This window comes from Lepus europaeus, chromosome 7 (genome assembly GCF_033115175.1).
Source record: "Lepus europaeus isolate LE1 chromosome 7, mLepTim1.pri, whole genome shotgun sequence".
In the NCBI taxonomy this organism is placed as follows: Eukaryota; Metazoa; Chordata; class Mammalia; order Lagomorpha; family Leporidae; genus Lepus; species Lepus europaeus.
The window spans coordinates 9,543,763-9,563,368 of record NC_084833.1 but is presented as its reverse complement, the minus strand read 5'-3'; the positions used below and the strand labels follow the sequence as shown (position 1 = coordinate 9,563,368).

At 40.9% G+C, this 19,606-nt stretch overlaps 1 protein-coding gene across 1 annotated transcript; it reads left to right on the top strand.

The window, feature by feature from the left end:
- Positions 1-2,535: 2,535 nt before the first annotated feature.
- LOC133763510 (secretoglobin family 1D member 2-like) lies at positions 2,536-11,253 on the top strand. Its single transcript, XM_062197235.1, has 3 exons — positions 2,536-2,590; positions 9,887-10,074; positions 11,200-11,253. Exons 1-3 carry the CDS (start codon positions 2,536-2,538, stop codon positions 11,251-11,253), a joined length of 297 nt encoding a protein of 98 aa, XP_062053219.1.
- The last annotated feature ends 8,353 nt before the right edge of the window (positions 11,254-19,606 follow it).

Below are 19,606 nucleotides of genomic sequence, written 5' to 3'. Positions count from 1 at the left end.
TTGCATCAGTCATCTGAGTACACATTAGTGAACGAATCACTCTTAGAATGCTGCAGCAAGGTCTGTGGCACCATGGCACCAGTAGAACATAGAAGTGGGGGCATTCACTATTAACCAAGTTATTGGGGTCAGGAGCTGATATCCCACAGATAGATGTTCAGCTGGATAGGCAAAGTGTAGTGCAGTAATAAAAGGTATGTTGTATGTAAATGTAGAAAACAAACCTAAGCAGATCTGAAGAGCTATAGGAATAATAAACATGATGAAATGATCCTGTGAGAGACACCCATGCTCCCTGGTGGGAACTCTGTTACGCAGATACAGTGAATTCCTTACAGCTCACTTGGCTGTAGGGAAGTCTAACTATTTATATCCTTGTCCGTGGGTCTGCCTGAAAACTCAGAGTTTATGAACTGAATTTCCTCCTCCATTTATTTTATAGGGAGGACTCCTTATAGTTCTGAAAACCAGTGATTTCTTAGTTTTGACATGTGTGACAAAGAAGACTAGATGATATTAATTATACTTATTGAAAGTTTAGCATGTGTCAGACTTGGATAAATTTTATGTACACACACTTAGTCATACACACATACTTAATCATCTAGCAATCTTATAAAACAGGCACTATCATTAGAAGAGAAAACTGGGATCTATAAACAGCTTTCTTCTTACAAGAACCCATAAACATGGATATGAACCTAGGTAGTTGTGGGCTTCCCCCGTACCTCTTACTCCTTCGTGGTGGAGGCAGAGTGGGCCCCAGGGATGCCTACTAGGCTTGACAGAAGTGAGATCCACTGTAGCTCAATTATATACTGCCAAGTTGTCACTGACAACACAGCTCAGAAGGTCTCTTCATTAATAAAAGATTTTTTGTGTGGTGCTCAGCTTTGCTGCCCAACACAAGCACCAGGTGAGTTGTAAACAACACAGGTGTCTGGGCCCCATTCCACACCTGCTGAATAAAAATCTTCACACAAGGGAGGTTGGAGGGTTTCTTTTCTTTTCTAAAAGATCCCAAGATTGCCAAGCCAAGATTGGTAGATTCTACCCAGGGTTGTGTCTTCTGTCTAATATATTTCCATGTATACAGGTAATTTCTGATGGCATAAAACTCTTCTTTCTCTCACAGAACATGGTAGATCAATAGTGGAATGGCAGGTGGAGCGTGTGGTGCTCTGGCATGGGGCAACTTTGTTGTTCAAAGGATGAGACTGACCCAAGAAACAAGGCTGGATTTGAGGTGGAAGACTTGAGCTCACATGTCTCTTCATTCTCATCATTTCCCTTTGTGGAACCTACAAACAAATGGGCTCTCACCACCTCTGATGCTCACCTGGCTCCTGATACCCCACACAATTCTTGGGGAACAGCAGGGTTGTTTAGTCATCACACCAGCCCTATGCTATGTTTGTGGCTATTGCTATAGGAAGATTGCTGTTAGTGGACAGAATATTTGAACTAGGGTATGTTGACAACTCCATCCACAATGAGACTCAGACTATGGAGTAAGGCTAGTAGAGAACAGGTACAAAGTTATTTTTTTTCCAAAGAAATTCTCTAAAGGTGAGATCTATTCAGCAATGTTTTAAGGTACCCATGTATTCACGACGGGGTGATGAATGAGGCAGAGGAGAGGATAGGTCTTGTTCAAAACTGATCAGTGCGGCTGGTGCCGCGGCTCACTTGGCTAATCCTCTACCTGTGGCGCCGGCACCCCGGGTTCTAGTCCCGGTTGGCGCGCCAGATTCTGTCCCGGTTGCTCCTCTTCCAGTCCAGCTCTCTGTTGTGGCCCGGGAGTGCAGTGGAGGATGACCCAAGTCCTTGGGCCCTGCACCCGCATGGGAGACCAGGAGAAGCACCTGGCTCCTGGCTTTGGATTGGTGCAGCGTGCCGGCCATAGTGGTCATTTCGGGGGTGAACCAACAGAAGGAAGACCTCTCTCTCTCTCTTGCTCTCTCTCTCCTCACTGTCTAACTCTGCCTGTCAAAAAAACCAAACAAACAAACAAACAAAACTGATCAGTGCACAACCCAAACGCATGTGTACTGCTGTCAGAAAGGCAGAGGGGTCAACACTGAATGTTCTTATGCATCTGCTATGCCATAACTAAAGCACATCTTCCTAGTTTCACGTGCACCATATTCATTCCTCTGGATGTCACAATACACTGTGCCTCTGCAGTGATATAAAGAATAAAAATAATCATCAGAAATTCAGAAACAAAATGAGACTCAACGAGTCATTTTTTAGAGGCATCCTGATGTTCACCTGGAGGACAGAGCTGAGTTCCTGCAGGGCTGCTCTTCTGTGTAGATGCAGGGAGTTGTGGATTTTGACATTGATGGATGACATCAGTCAAACCTGAGAAGGGAGGGCTGGAAGCCAGGCCTTGTGAGCTGCTGTGTGCTCTGTGGGCAGGACCAGCAAAGCTCACTGGGTACAAATAGCCCTGGGCTCTGCAGGCGTCACAGAATCCTGCACTGGAGTTCCATCTCTTGTAGTTTGCTAAAACTGGGCGCTAAAAGCAAAATGAGGCTGTCCACAATTCTCCTGCTGGTCACTCTGGCCTTTTGCTGTTGTGAGGGTAAGTATCATTTGTGAGAAGTCTAGCACCAGCCTCTGGTAAGTACCCTTCTCTGAATGCCTGACAACCTATTTGGTTTAGAGTTGAGTTCTAGAACAGACCAAAATTCCAAATTCTTACTTCAACTTGTTGAACTAGCCACCCCAAAAGCCCAGGTTCATTTTATCAATTTCCTCATACTTAGGGTCTTTGAGAGAACTATTGGAGGCAAATTTCAGGAGTTTTGCCTGGAGCACCATTCCTTGATTATAATTTTTGTTTCTTTTTTTTTCTTTTTTAACAGGCAGAGTGGACAGTGAGAGAGAGAGAGAGACAGAGAGAAAGGTCTTCCTTTTTGCCATTGGTTCACCCTCCAATGGCCGCCGTGGCAGGTGCGCTGCTGCTGGTGCACCGCACTGATCTGAAGGCAGGAGCCAGGTGCTTCTCCTGGTCTCCCATGGGGTGCAGGGCCCAAGCACTTGGGCCATCCTCCACTGAACTCCCGGGCCATAGCAGAGAGCTGGCCTGGAAGAGGAGCAACCGGGACAGAATCTGGCACCCCGACCGGGACTAGAACCTGGTGTGCTGGTGCCACAGGTGGAGGATTAGCCTATTGAGCCACGGCGGTGGCCAATTTTTGTTTCTGATACAGCTAAATGTAACAGGGAGCTTGAGTGCAAATGTGAGCTCTACTGCATACCAGCTCTTTGACTTTGGGCTAAATGCTTAATCTTTATGAGTCTCCTCTTATCACTGTTTTTTCTTTATTTTTTTTTTTTGACAGGCAGAGTGGACAGTGAGAGAGAGAGAGAGAGAGAGAGAGAGAGAGAGAAAGGTCTTCCTTTGCCGTTGGTTCACCCTCCAATGGCCGCTGCTGCTGGTGCACCGTGCTGATCTGAAGGCAGGAGCCAGGTGCTTCTCCTGGTCTCCCATGTGGGTGCAGGGCCCAAGGACTTGGGCCATCCTCCACTGCACTCCCGGGTCACAGCAGAGAGCTGGACTGGAAGAGGAACAACCGGGATAGAATCCGGCACCCCAACCGGGACTAGAACCCAGTGTGCTGGCACTGCAGGTGGAGAATTAGCCTATTGAGCCGCGGCGCTGGTCTATCACTGGTTTTTAGAGTTGCCACAGTGAGTAGCTACAAGAATGGAGTGATATGTGAAGAGGCTAGCCATAGATAGGAAGCCAGTATTTTTAGTTTCAAATGTTCTTCAAAGAGGCAGGTGTCAATTGAGTCTACAGCTTCTTGACTCATGAATTCAGACTTGACTTATAAAATACTGCATCTGGAAGGTTGGTTGGAGATCTCTCAGTTCAAGAAGAGCCAGCGTTCTAGAAATCTCTGAATAACAAATTTGAGAAGGTCTATGTGAATAGACAATATTCAATATATCTACAGTGTTACTCACTTTCCTGTTTTTCCAGTAGTGGTGGTAGACATAGTAGAATCATTATTGCTAAGACTTCTGCTTTTTTTCTTTTATAAAGAATTAATTCTAGTCATCCTATCAAAAATTCTTTGCATGTCTTCATCCCTTCAATATTGGTCCAGCTTTCTCCGAGTCTTTTTCCTTCCTCTCTATTTTTTTAACTTTTATTTAATGCATACAAATTTCCAATGTACAGCTTATGGATTACAATGGCTTCACCCTCCCATAACTTCCCTCCCACCCGCAACCCTCCCCTCTCCCACTCCCTCTCCCCTTCCATTCACATCAAGATTCATTTTCAATTCTCTTTATATACAGAAGATCAATTTAGTATATATTAAGTAAAGATTTCAATAGTTTGCACCCACATAGAAACACAAAGTGAAATATACTGTTTGAGTACTAGTTATAGCATTAAATCACAATGTACAGCACATTAAGGACAGAGATCCCACATGAGGAGCAAGTGCACAGTGACTCCTGTTGTTGACCCAACAAATTGACACTCTAGTTTATGGCGCCAGTAACCACCCTAGGCTCTCGTCATGAGTTGCCAAGGCTATGGAAGCCTTCCAAGTTTGCCAACTCTGATCATATTTAGACAAGGTCATAAAAGACAGAGTGAGGATAGTAACCAATGATCCTAAGAGTGGCATTTACCAGGTCTGAACAATTATACAGCATTAAGTGGGGCTCTTCCCATCAGTACACACAGGTTGGGAGTAGAGTCATTGGAGGTAGAGTAGAGGTTATGATTACAAAGGAATGAGGCCCAAGTGCACTAGACAGGGTCTAGAACAAAGGACAGAGTCATTATTAGAGGAGCTAAGAAAGGTGCTGTCTAAGCTACAATTAAGTTTTCTGATTGAGAGGCAAATAGAACCTGATAGAAGGAGCTTGATAATAATCTGTTGGGCTTTAGGCCTTGTAAGTTAAGAGGCCCAGACCTATCTATCTCTTCACATGGGGTACATCCTAAGGGAGGTGTGAACCTCCTAGGGGAAGGCACTCTGTTGACTTTCATTACTTAGCTGGCCTGGGAGGAGAGCTGGCCAGGTAAAGGCAGGGGGCATCGCTAACAAGAAATTTACAGTTCTGCCTGCAATGTTGCTGACCCTGCTTGGCCATCCCCTCAGCTGCAGTGGTCACTTTGGAAGTTGGGCTGAGTGAAGGGCTTTTCAGCTTAGAGCCAATAAGATCTGTGGCTCTGACCTGGGCATCCTTCGACTCCAGGGCAGGTCCATTTCCAGTGATCCAACTCTTGGCAGAGCTGCCAGGGCTCTTCACAAGCTGACTTCTGCTGAAGCCCAGGCTTACCACATTGAAAGCCACTGCAGTGGACTGGCCTGTTGGGTTTCCTTGAGGACAGATCACTGTACAGATCAGCCATTAATAGGCCTGCCACCCATTGCTTCTGATGCCGAGCTTTCTTTTCCTCCTGGTTTGTGTTAAAGCAGACCAGAGGATGCAAGTCAAGGGAGTGCCCAAGTCCCATCTCTAATCTTCGGTGGCCTGAACTACAAGTCTATAGTCACAGGCATGTTCTGTAGTAGTTTTTCTAAGGTAGACAATGCCCATGAGGAAAATTATATTCTCACTTTAAAACTTTCTTTCCCTTTTGTCTGAAAGGGAGGTTTTTTTCTACTTACCGTTTACTTCACTGATGGCGAAGTAAATCTAACTATGAGATTATAATTTAAGCTCTTATTTTGGCTATGTTATTACAGAAAAATGTTAGCCATCTCTTTTATAAGGTCTAAAGATTAAACTGTGTGTCCTACAGATTCCTTCATAATAGAATTAGTTTCCTACCTTGAAGAGAATAGAGAAATGAAAGAACAAGTTGGGCTTAGAGTAGAGAAATGAGGGAGCAAGTCCTAGATCGCTTGTTGACAATAGCAATATCACATGAATACTTAGCAAACCGTTTCAACCATTAGATAACAACTTAAGAAAACATTTACCAAAAGGTCCAATGCCTTCTATAAATTTTAAGAATCATGTATTTGAAAACACCTCTTAAATATCTAACATGGTGTAGTTTGTTTAACCAGTAAACTTAAGCACAAAATGTTTTTACTTTCTTTCTACCAAGAAGTATAAAACATATGATGCAGAGATTCAGGTCACACGAATTAATATGTATCTTTGATTAATTTTAGCAGCTTAAATTTATGGACAATCTTATCTATAAGCCGATTAAAATAAAATTCTTAATAAAATTTTCCCATGTGGACATACAATATGTACACACATATAACATAGCATAATAGACCAATATAGCAATTTTAATAATAGCTTTTAAAATCTTTAACTCTTTTTGTAGATTGCAATTAATTTGAATTGTTTTTTGTTTTTAGTAACCTCAGTTAACCATACTTTCTCTCAGTTGGTACTATTAATACATTATTGGCTTCATCTGTTTAAAGAGCCTTTCCAAAGTACTGAATAGAATAGAAGTGGCTGGAAAAAGTCCATAGGAACCTATAGGAGGACAGCTAAACACAGAAACAACAAGGCTTTAGTTTTATGAGCAGCAAATCATATATAACTGTGGATGACAAAAGACTTTAAGTTGCCATGTTTAAAAGTATAAACTCATCAACCAACAAGAGGCACTTGCTTACTTCACAGTATTTTTGAAAGCACCTGTAGGATTTTACAAAGTATTTAACCCTTTAGGCCTCTGGGGCTTTCTCATTAAGATAACTATCATGTCTAGTAACACAAGATCATTAGACTTTTTAATTCGCAAACATTTGTATTAATAGCATTTTCCATTATAGAAACTTAAAATTTAGTACCACGTCACATCTTGACAGTACTTCTAATATAATCCAAATAGGCTGATTAGTTGGTATCTCTATAAGATGAGAGACATAGGTCCTTCGATTTTTTCAGTTGGGCCCAAACTGGAAAAACCAAAGTCCAAGATTTACTGGAAACTTTGGAGTCCAGATTGTTAGAAACTTTGATTTTTTGAATGCCTGTCAAGAATGCCAAGAAGGCTCAAAATCCAAAATATCTGGTTGAAATAAGATTCCTCAAAATCATGACATAACATAGACCAAATGTGATCATTGGTACAAGGTGATTATTCAAATCTTTGAAAATAAGCACATATTTAAATAACCCATAGCTCTTAATAAAAATTCAGCTCTTTTTGAACAATTAGAATTTAACAGACATCAAGAGAACATAATAGATTACTTTAACACATTGCTTTAACAGAGCATCAGAGTTTAATTCTATGTCAAAGAGAAATTGAGATTCCTGTGATCTTTTGCTGTGAGGTTTCCTTCCTTTACCTTCTTTCATATTGGTGACCATGTTTCTGTGTTTCTGTGTGTAACACATCTTTAAGCATCTTTTGCAGGGAAGGACGAGGGGCAACAAATTCTTTCAATTTCTGTTTGCTATGAAAGGTCTTTATTTCACTTTGATTCACAAATGAGAGCTTTGCAGGATATAATATTCTGGGCTGGCAGTTTTTCTCTCTTAGTACCTGGGCTAAGTCTCGCCATTCCCTTCTAGCTTGTAGGGTTTCTGATGAGAAGTCAGCTGTGAGTCTAATTGGAGATCCTCTGAGAGTAATCTGACGTTTCTCTCTTGCACATTTTAGGATCTTTTCTTTATGTTTCACTGTGGTGAGTTTGATCACAACAGTCGTGGTGAGGATCTCTTTTGGTCATGTTTATTAGGGGTTCTATAAGCTTCCTGTACTAAGATGCCTCTGTCCTTCTCCAAACCTGGGAAATTTTCTGATAGTATCTCACTAAAAAGGCTTTCTAATCCTTTCTCCCTCTCCATGCCTTCAGGAATTCCTAGAACCCGAATGTTGGGTTTTTAAATAGTATCCTGTAGATTCCTGACAATATTTTTTAGATTTCTAATTTCCTCTTCTTTTCTTTGGTTTGCCTGTTTCCTTTCCTGTTCTCTGTCTTCTAAGTCTGATATTCTCTCTTCTGCTTCACCCATTCTGTTTTTAAGGCTCTCTAATGTGTTTGTCATTTGATCTATTGAATTCTTCATTTTATTATGATTTCTTGTCTCTATCACAGTTTCTTGTTCTACTAGTTGTTTCATTTCATTTTGATTCCTCCTTAATATTTCATTTTCACGAGAGAGATTTTCTATCTTGTCCATTAAGGATTTCTGTAGTTCAAGAATTTGTTTTTAAGAACTTCTTAATGTTCTTATCAATTTTTTTGAGATCTGCTTCTTGCATTTCTTCTATCTCATCATCTTCATAATCTTGAATTGGGGTGTCTTTTTCATTTGGGGGTGTCATAGTGTCTTCCTTGTTCTTGTTACCTTGGTTTTTGCGTTTGTTGTTTGGCATGTTGGAGATATTTGGTTTCTTCACTGTGGTGTTTTCTCTTGTTACACTATGGCTCTATATTAAGTGGACTGTCTGCTTTTGGTGGAGCCTTAGAGGCTTGAGATGAGTGTGGCCTGAGAGCTCTGTTTGGTTCCTCATGGTTGAGGGTGTGCCAAAGGTGACACTCCCAGGTTAGGCATGGTAAATCTCTCTTTATTTCATTCTTTTTTTTTTTTTGATTCAAAAGGGAAGTAATTCTGCACAGCTGAGTGGAATTGGAGGTAGTTAGCAGGCGAATGATATACCCACAGGAGCCAGAGATCGGAAGCTCTTTCCCAAGGACCACACAGGGAATCTCTGCTGCCCTCGGTGTGGGCTCCAATTCTCCTGTAGTCTCCCACTGGGTTGCCAAGTTAGATGCTAATCTCCTGTTATTTCACCCCTCCCCCCAGAGTCAGGTTTTTCTGCTAGGCTCAGGGCTGGTGCAGACCTAAGGTCGCCCTGCTTATGACGTATGTCCAAAATGGCGCCTGTTCTTTGTCTTACTTGCCTTTGAGAGGTGAGCGGAGAGAGAGAAACTCGTGTCCGTATCGATCGCTTTTTTTTCCTCTCTCTCTTCTAGTTAGCCTGGTGAACTTTTCCCCACGGAGTTTCAAGCCTCGTTCCCTCTAGCCTCCTCTTTCCGCTTGCCTGCTGGTGTCTCGGGCTATTGAGGTTCGGCTCACCTCGCGTTCCAGCGCTGGTGTGTTGAGTCTGCTGCTGGTGTCCCAAACTTGGGCTCCCACGCTCTGCACGCAGGTCCACTGTGAATCACTAGTTCCAGAAGAGTTTCCTCTGCTGTTTCTTCCCCTACTCTTCCTTGACCCTGCAGTATGTCCACTTTTATTAAACTGTCTCTTCCCGGACTATCAGTGTGCTCCCTTTCTATTCCGCCATCTTGCCACTCATGTCCCTTCCTCTCTATTTTTGATACTCCTTCTATTTCTCTGTGTTATCTATCTCTGACCCTATTATGTCTAAATTCTTCTCACAGTTTGATGTTATTTGACCAGGTGTCATGGAACTGCCTGGTAGGGCACTTCCTGGGTACAGGATGGCTGCAATCTTGAGATAATGTAGAAGAGTGGTTCCCCCAGGTCTCCCAGCAATTCTCAGTGGGTTCAGGAATGAGTCTGTTACCTTTCCCCTACGCTCTCTAAGGTTCTGGACATCACTGCAGAATAAAAAAGCCAAACTCATTTTATTGTATTAGCTTCTAATGTGTGTGAAAACTGATTATTTCTTTCAAGTTGAGCTTTTTAGTTCAATCTGTATCGAACAGCATAGTCCTATTCCTTTAATTTAATTTCAAAATATCATATTCCAAGATCCTGACCATCTCATTTGCTCTTTTCCAGATTTTCTCTCCCTTCCCTGATGCCTGATCAATACTGTCTCTATTACTTTTGCTTTTTTACTACCCAACTCTTCCCAACAGCCAAGACTGAGAAGATGTCAGTCAGTTGGCAGACAAAACGTAGTTTTATTTTATTATAATGTTATATTTTTACTCCCTCGTTCCAGCCAAGTCATTTGTCTGTCCAGCCCTTGCTGAAGAAATGAGTAGTTACATGACGACTCCTGCGGACGACTTCCTGAGACTGCTTTCGAAATTTGGTGCTTCTAAGGAGGCTGTTGCTGCGAAGTTGACAGTGAAGAGATGCACTGATCAGTTATCTCAGGAGACCAAAGACCGTATCCAAAACATAATGGTAATTTTTTCTTTTCTATGGATAGAAATTTCTGGACAATTTCAAAGCCTGAAATAAGATCTGCCTGCTGTTGTATGGCAGCACATACAGCAGGGTACCTGCCTGGCTGCTCACCTCTTAACTGGGGGACCCAGTTCACTGGGTGGGTGGTTGCTACCAGTACACCTGCTGAATTATATTCAGGTGCATAGCGTCCTGGGAAAGTGCTTTCATCTCAGATCACCTGCCTGGATTCCATATTCCCCATGGTGTTCCAAGAAGGAGGACAATGGGGGAACCAGGCAGGGATATTGAAGGACTAAGCATGGCTGCCTCCATGCCCCAGTGCTTGCCTGGTGGTAAGTTCCACTAATGCAGTGGGTCACAGTCACTATGGAATCTCATGGGACGTTTTGGAAGTTTTGAACAAGGAGATAGATAAGAGGGAGGAAATTGATGCTGTCTGTTAAAGTACAAAAGTGGCTGGCTGGATTTCCCTGCCTGCCCCTGCACAGCCAGGAGAATACTCCTAGCTCCTTATGGCCCATTTTCCCTTCCCTACCTCCAATTCTATTCCTTATCATGGCTGATGAGCAGAGGCTAGTGCAACATTTCCTGCATGCCCATGTGAAGCTAGAACACCTTATAAGATGTTAGGAAGGGGTCTCTCAGCCCCTCTAACCCCTGATTTATTTTATGAGGTTCAACCTCAAATGCCCAGAAAAACTGGAGACAATACCTTAGCTTAGAATTTTCACTCAGGGGAGTCTGGAAATTTCTTGAATGTAATGCTTCCCAAATACCTTGCATGTTCTGATCATGGTCCCCAATTGGAAGGAGGGAAATTAGAGTCCACAGTCTTAAAGTATAAAAGAAAGAACTCCTCATCTGCTTGGTTCATCCTTTATCCTCCCACCTCCAAAGAGACTTGACCTATACCTTCTGAGTTTATTTGCCTTGCTGTAGAAAAAGACACTTACATAACATGCACCAGTTCTGGTTTCCCACACACTAGGTTCTTGCCTTCTGTACTTTCAAAGTATTTTTGGTTGGAAAAATTCCAGTGACATATTTATTGTGCTAACATATCCTTTCCAGGAATAGCATGACTGGCCTCACCTTCTCTTCTTTTTTTTTCTATTTCAGGTAAAAATGTTAGAGGATTGTAATAAAATAGATGCAACAGAAATCATCCTTTAAGAATAACCTGATTTTCACTGAATATGTAAAGGTTTCAACGTCTTGCTGTAATAAATGACTTTTGCTGCAATCCACCTGTCCTGTTTTTGTCTTATAGTCTTGGGCCTTGAGTTGAGGATGGTTGTAATAATGCCATGGTATTTTGGTGTTGATAATAATCTATTCCAGAGAGCCAGCATTCTATAATTAATAGTAGCTTGGATTCATGGATCACAAAATGAGACATAGGTCAGGAATCATTCTGTGTTACTTCACAGATTTCTGAATTCATGAAGCATGGAGTGAAAATGATGCTTAGGGAGTAAAAAGTTGTCAAAATGCTCTGGTTTGTCTTGAATTGAGGAGCATCCTCAGCCTTACTGATAGTCACACAGTTCACTTTCCACAGTAACATTAGCATTATGTCCCTGTCATCTCCACAGTCAACCTACATGGTTCCCATTGCTCTATCCTGTGGGTCATACCCAGTATCAGTGACTTGCCATTTATCACAATATAAGGTGCATTTCCATGATTCTACCTTCAACTAACTTTGAAAAGTTAAACTATTATTTTTAAAACTTTTGTATTCACACATAATGATGGGCATTTTTGTGGGTACAGCGCAATATTTCAACATACACACTCACAGAGTAAACTGATCATACCAGACATTATACTTCCAAAATTTCTTCTTGGTGTTTTGAGTCTATCAGCTTCTCTCTCACAGTTCTTTACATATAGAAAATAATACCTTATTGTTAACTCATTATTTTTCATTCTACATATCTAGAAAACTGACTAGCACCTACATCACTCACCCACACTTTAGGCTAATGCTTTCTCCTACACCTTCTCCCAAGAACTCCATAGACAGGCAATCAGATGGCAACTGCACAACTCCATTCAAGAACTACACCGTCATTTTAGAAGCAAGATATAGGAATTGAATACTTCTAGCTTACTCCACCTTCCATGAGCTTCATCATGGTTAATGGGCTCATCACCCAGGAAGTCACATGTGATGCAGAGTCGTTGAGACTTCATATGCTCATATTAGTTTACTATGACTGCTGGAATAAACCACCACAAACTTACTGGTTTTAAACAATGTATTCTCTCACAGTTACAGAGGACAGAGTGCAAAATGAGTAGCACTGTCACCAGGGTCACAGTTCCTTTGGAGGTTCAAATGGGGCACATGTCCAGGGCTTCTTTTAGCTCCTGGTTGCTGACCGTTGTTCTTGTGGCTATGTGGCTGTAATGTATTTCCTTCTCCTTTTCTGTCTAGGTCAAATCTCTGTCACCTTATTATAAAACACAGGGTATTGCAATTAGCAAACAACGTGTAACTATGAGTAACTGAGAATAATCTTCTTCATCTTAAAATTTTTAACTTGGTCATACTTGCAAGACTATTTTTTGGCCATGTATAAGATTCACCAATTGCAGGGATTATGATATTGATGCATTATCTGGGGGCAATACTTAGCCAGCCTAGCACATCTCCTAAGTATAATTAGTTGATTCAAAATAGAGCAAGACAAACACCACACACACACACACACACACACAGAGAGAGAGAGAGAGAGAGATTGCCTATGTTGGTTCATTCTCATGGCAGGAGCTGGGAATTGGGAGCTGGGAGGTGGGAGCTGGGAACTCAACTGAGACCTCCTTGCTGAGTGGCACGGGACCCAATCATTTGAGCCATAACTGTTGCTTCCTAGCATCTGACTTGGCAAGAAGCTGGAGCTGGGAATTGAACCTGGGCACTCCATGGATATGAGATAAGGGCATCTTAACTGACATCCTAGCCCGTAGACCAAATACCTGCCCCTTGTTTGTTTCTTAATATTTAAGAGTTCACCAAATTCTTCCCTTTGCATTGCCACTGTATCATTTCTGTGTGCCTTCATTTTGTCCTTACAGCCATCACTAGCATTTAGTGCATGCATTCCCAGACTTACAACAAAGTTTCCTACATGGAGATACCCTTTATTTTTTTTTTTACTTTTACAATTTCCTATATTTGTTTTCATTTTTTTATAACTTCAATCTTAGTCTTATGAAGTAAGTACAAGAATCTTGAGTTTCAAGACTTTGAATGGAAAACCAAATTGGAGATACCATTTAATTACCATTCTACTTATTGATTGGAAAGTGAGCCTTGTAGCTTTGGAATATGATCCTGATAGTCACTTCAACAGCCTTCAAAGGACTGGAGGGCATGTGTTCCCAAATGTTTCAAGTAAGAGGACTTATTTCAACCCTAAATCTACCGTTGTATCATAATTATTACATATTTACATTCTGTTTAAAATTTCTATTTATCTATTTATTTTATGTATTTGGAAGGTAGAGAGACAGATGTGGAGGAGGGGGAAGAGTGGAAGTCCACAAATGTCCACAATGACCAAGACTGGATTGGGCCAAAGCTGAGACCCAGGAACTCAACACAGGTCTCCCACATGGGTGTCAAGAACCCAATTACTTGAGCCATTAACACTGCCTCTCAAGGTTCCTAATAGCAGGAAACATGAGTCAGAAGCTATAAGTGGGCATTGAACCCAGGTATTCCAATCTAGGATGTGGGCATTTAAGCCAGTGTCTTAACCACTAGGCTACATGCCCACCCCAATAATTACTTTAAATACAAATGGACTAAGTTTCCTGTTCAAAATATCAAAATTGCTCAATGGATTAAAAAACAAGGTTCAACTGTGTGCTTTCTTTAGGAAGCTTACTTTAGATTTAGGACATACAGAGGCTGAAAGCAGAGGTTATAAAATATTCTATACAGATGGGAAACAAAAGGAAGCATGAATGGTTATATGCATATCAGGTGAAATGGATTTTAATTAAAAACTGTCACAAGAGACAAAGTACATTATAGATGGTAAAAGTATCAACCCACCAGGAAGACAGAATAACTATGGATTACATCAAACATCAGAGCACTTAAATATATAAAACAAGCATTGACAAACTGAGAAATAGAAAGCAATACATTAGTGGTAGTTGACTTCAATACTCCACTTTCAGTAATTATGGAGAAGCAGGTGCTGTGGCGCAGTGAATTATGCTGCTGCTTGGGATGTTCACATCTCATGGTGGAGTGCCTGGGCCAAGTCCCAGCTACTCCACCCATCCATTCCATCTTCCTTCTAATGAGCTTGTGAGGCAGTTGATGATCGCCCAAGTAGTTGGGTCCCTGCTACCCATGTGGGAGAGGCTGATGGAAATCCTAGCTCTTGGCAACTCATGACGACAGCCTAGGGTGGTTACTGGCACCATAAACTAGAGTGTCAATTTGTTGGGTCAACAACAGGAGCCACTGTGCACTTGCTCCTCATGTGGGATCTCTGTCCTTAATGTGCTGTACATTTTGATTTGATGCTATAACTAGTACTCAAACAGTATGTTTCACTTTGTGTGTCTATGTGGGTGCAAACTGTTGAAATCTTTATACTAAATTGATCTTTTGTATATAAAGAGAATTGAAAATGAATCTTGATGTGAATGGAAGGGGAGAGCAAGCGGGAAAGGGGAGGGTTGTGGGTGGGAGGGAAGTTATGGGAGGGGGAAGCCATTGTAATCCATAAGCTGTACACTGGAAATTTATATTCATTAAATAAAGGTGAAAAAAAAGAAAAAAAAAAGAAAAAAAATACACAACTGATAGGGTATGTGTCGAAGAGATTTCACAAATAAGACCAGTGAACAGGAGTGTCAAATTGTTAAGTCAGCAACAGGAGTCACTGTGTACTTACATCCCATGTGGGATCTGTCCTTAATGTGTTATCTAATGTGCAGTGATGCTATAACTAGTACTGAAGCAATATTTTTACACTTTGTGTCTCTGTGTGGGTACAAAATGATGAGATCTTTACTAATTATATACTTAATGGATCTTCTGTATATAAAGAGAATTAGAAATGAAAAAAAAAACAAACAAACCTGGTGTTAAATTGGAAATGGCATAGAAAATTAATTAATTTTTAAAAAAATATTATGTAGGATCTCTGTCTTTAATGTGCTGTACACTGTTATTTAATGCTATAACTAGTACTCCAACAGTATTTTTTTCATTTTGTGTTGCTATATCGGGGCAAACTGTTGAAATCTTTACCTAATATATACTAAACTGATCTTCTGTATATAAAGAGAATTGAAAATGAATCTTGATGTGAATGGAAGGGGAGAGGGAGCGGAAAAGGGGAGGGTTGTGGGTGGGAGGGAAGTTATGGGAGGGGGGAAGCCGTTGTAACCCATAAGCTGTACTTTGGAAATTTGTATTCATTAAATAAAAGTTTAATAAATGAAAAAAAAAAAGACCAGTGTAAGCAAAAAATGAAGGATAGAATTAAAAGGGAGAGAATGATCCTGCGGGGGAAGCAGGACACACAGCAGACTCATAGAATGGCAAACGCCCAAAACAGCACTCCTGCCTCAGAATCAACCCTTGGGACATTCGGATCTGGCTAAAAGGTCCATGAGAGTCTCACAGGCATGGAAAGCCATGACATGGTGGCAAAAAACAATCTAAATGAAAGACCCTGGTGAACAAGACCCCAGCAGAAGGAACAGGCCATCAAGGAGAGAGGCGCCTTTCTCTGAAGGGAGGAAGGAACCTCCACTGTGACACGGCTTTGACTAAACAAGTTCAGAGTTGGTGAACTCAAGGGACTTCCATAGCCTAGACAGCTCATAGCAAGAGTCTCGGGTGATTGCTGACGTCATAAATAAGAGTGCCAATTGTTAAATCAACAACTGGAGTCACTGGGCACATGCTCCCCCGTAGGCTCTCTGTCCTTAATGTGTTTTACTATGAAACTTAAAAACACTACTAATCGAACAATACCTTGTGCGGTTGTGTGAGTGCAGCCTGTTGAAATCCTTGCTTAGTATATACTAAGTTGATCTTCAGTATATGAAGGTAATTGAAAATGAAACTCGATGAAGGGCGGGGAGGGAGAGGGAGAGGGGAGGGCTACGGGAGGGAGGGAGGTTGGGGGAGGGAAGCCACAACAATACAAAAGTTGCACTTTGTAAATTCACATTTATTAAATAAAAAAAACTATATAACAAAAAAACAAGAAAATAAGAACTTAATACTTTAAAATACTTTTAGTATTTTTTATGTTCTATTGGTTGAACTCTGTAATTAATACACAATTATTCTTAGGTGTTTAATTAATGCTATAACTAGTACTCAAATAGTATTTTACACTCTGTGTTTCTGTGTGGGTGCAAACTGTTGAAATCTTTACTTAAAATATGCTAAATTGATCTTCTGTATATAAAGATGATTGAAAATTAATCTTGTTGTGAATGGAAGAGGAGAGGGGGTGGGAGAGGGGAGTGTTGTGGGTGGGAGGGAAGTTATGGGGGGTGGGGGAAGCTATTGTAATCCATAAGCTGTACTTTGGAAATTTATGTTCATTAAATAAAATTAAAAAAAAAAAGAGAAGGGAAACTGGAAAATTCACAAATAAAAGGAAATTAGCAGACTTTTAAACAAACAGTAGGCCCAAGTATAAGAAAAAAGAAAATCAGAAAATATCTAGAGACAAGTGGTAATGAAAACACAGAATACTGCTGGCGCCGTGGCTCAACAGGTTAATCCTCCGCCTAGCGGCGCCAGCACACCAGGTTCTAGTTCCGGTCGGGGTGCCGGATTCTGTCCTGGTTGCCCCTCTTCCAGGCCAGCTCTCTGCTATGGCCGGGAGTGCAGTGGAGGATGGCCCAAGTGTTTGGGCCCTGTACCCGCATGGGAGACCAGGAGAAGCACCTGGCTCCTGCCTTCGGATCAGCGTGGTGTGCAGGCAGCAGCAGCCATTGGAGGGTGAACCAATGGCAAAAAGGAAGACCTTTCTCTCTGTCTCTCTCTCTCACTGTCCACTTTGCCTTTTCAAAAAAAAAAAAAAAAAAAAAGAAAAAAAAGAAAAAAGAAAGAAAACACAGAATACCAGTATTGCAGCATTCAGCAAAATCAGTATTCAGAAGGAAGTTCATATCTGTAACTGGCTATATTACCGAAGAAGAAAGAAATCAAATAAAGGAACTAAATTTAGATCTATATCTATGATCTAGAAAAATAAGAATAGGGGATAGCATTGTGGCATAGTGGGGAAAGCCACTTCCTGAGGGGGTGGCATTCCCTATGGTGCTGGTTTGTGTCCTGGCTGCTCTGTTTCCAATCTAGCTACTTGATAATGGCCTGGGAAAAGCAGCAGAAGGCGGCTCAAGTGTTTGGCTCCTGGCTCCTGGCTCCCCGTTTCAGCCTGGCCCAGTGCGGGGTGATGGGGCCATCTGGGGAGTGAATTAGAGAGTGGAAGAGCTCTCTCTGTCTCTCCCCCTCTCTCTATAACTCTGACTTCCAAATAAATACATAAATAAAATATAAATAATCTTTGAAAAATATTCCCAATCATAATTGAGAACATTCTGGAACAGTCTATATGAAGCACATCCTGGGAATTGACATATGAATAAACTAAGCCAAAAATTAATAGGCTATAACAAAGATTAAAGTAGAAATAAATGAAATAGAAAAAAGACAAAAAATCAAGAAAATTAAGAGTTTTTAAAAATGATCAGTAAAACTGACAAATTCTTAAACAGACTAATAAAAAAGAGAGATGATTCAAACCCAAGTGAAATCATAAATGAGAGAATAGATGTTAAAACTGATAGCAAGTAAATAAAATGTCACAGGAAATTATCATGAATTACTACATGCCAGAAATGAGTAATCTAGAAGAAGCAGATAAATTTCTAAGCGTGTACTAACTACAATGACAAAATCATAAAGCACAGGAAGTGTGAATAGATCTCTAATCCTGATAATTGAATCAATAAACAAAATCTCCCTAAAAAGAAAAGTTGAGGATTGTATGACTTCATGGTGAAGTTTACTAACCATTGAAAAAAGAACTGAAATCAATCTTATTCAAATTCTTCCAAAACATTGCAACAACTTCGAACAGTCCTTGTCTGAACTGTTGAGGAATGGTTTTTTTTGTTTTGTTTTGATTTTTCTTTTAGTTTTTCATACAAAATACTGAACTCTTTACCTAGAATAGAGTTAATCATCTGTATATAAAGTTAAATGAAAATAGACCTTGGTAAAAAACAAGTCAGGGAACAGGAGAGTGAGGAGGAAGAGGTCTGGGAGAGTGGATAGGAGGACAGGTAAGGTGGGAATAATTACTATGTTCCTAATGTTGTATTTTTGAAATGCATGCAAATAAGAAAAAGCAATGCTAGTGGGAGAGCCAGCATTGTGGTGTAGTGGGCTACGTTTCCACCTGCAATGCCAGCATCCTATACTGGTGAAAGTTCGAGGCCTAGCTGCTCCACTTCTGATCCAGCTCCCTGTTACTGTGCCTGGGAAAGTGGCAGGAAATGGCTCAAGCGCTTGGGACCCTATCCCCACATTGGAGACCTAGAAGAATCTCCAGATTCCTAGCTTTAGCCTGGCCCCACCCTTGCCATTGCTAGGGTCAAGTATTCTGACAATCTTGGGATAACCAAGACTGTCTCAAGGTTTCAGAACTATAAGATGCCATTAAACATTTTTAACATTGCTATGTCTGATATAATATAATAAACAGTTTACTGGATAAATTTTCAAACACATCACAATAAAGATTTTCTTTTTTAAACTATTATTTAATAAATATAAATTTCCAAACTACAGCATTTGGATTACAGTGGCTTTTTCCCTCCCATAACTTCCCTCCCACCCACAACCCTCCTATCTCCTGCTCCCTCTCCCATTCCACTCACATCAAGATTCATTTTCAATTACTTTATATACAGAAGATCAATTTAGTATATATTAAGTAAAGATTTCAACAATTTGTACCCACACAGAAACACAAAGTGTAAAATACTGTTTAAGTACTAGTTATATCATTACTTCACATTGTACAACACATTAAGGACAGAGATCCTACATGAGGAGTAAGTGCACAGTGACTCCTGTTGTTGACTTAACAATTTGACACTCTTGTTTATGGCATCAGTAATCTCCCTAGGCTGTTGTCATGGGTTGCCAAGGCTATGGAAGCCTTTCGAGTTCACCAACTCCATTCTTATTTAAACAATGTCATTGTCAAAGTGGAAGTTCTCTTCTCCCTTCAGAGAAAGTTACCTCCTTTGATGGCCCATTCTTTCCACTGGGATCTCACTCACAGAGATCTTTCATTTAGGTCTTCTTTTTTTTTGCCAGAGTGTCTTGGCTTTCCATGCTTAAAATACTCTCATGGACTCTTCAGCCAGATCCGAATGCCTTAGGGGCTGATTCTGAGGCCAGAGTGTTGTTTAGGACATCTGCCATTCTATGAGTCTGCTGTGTATCCCACTT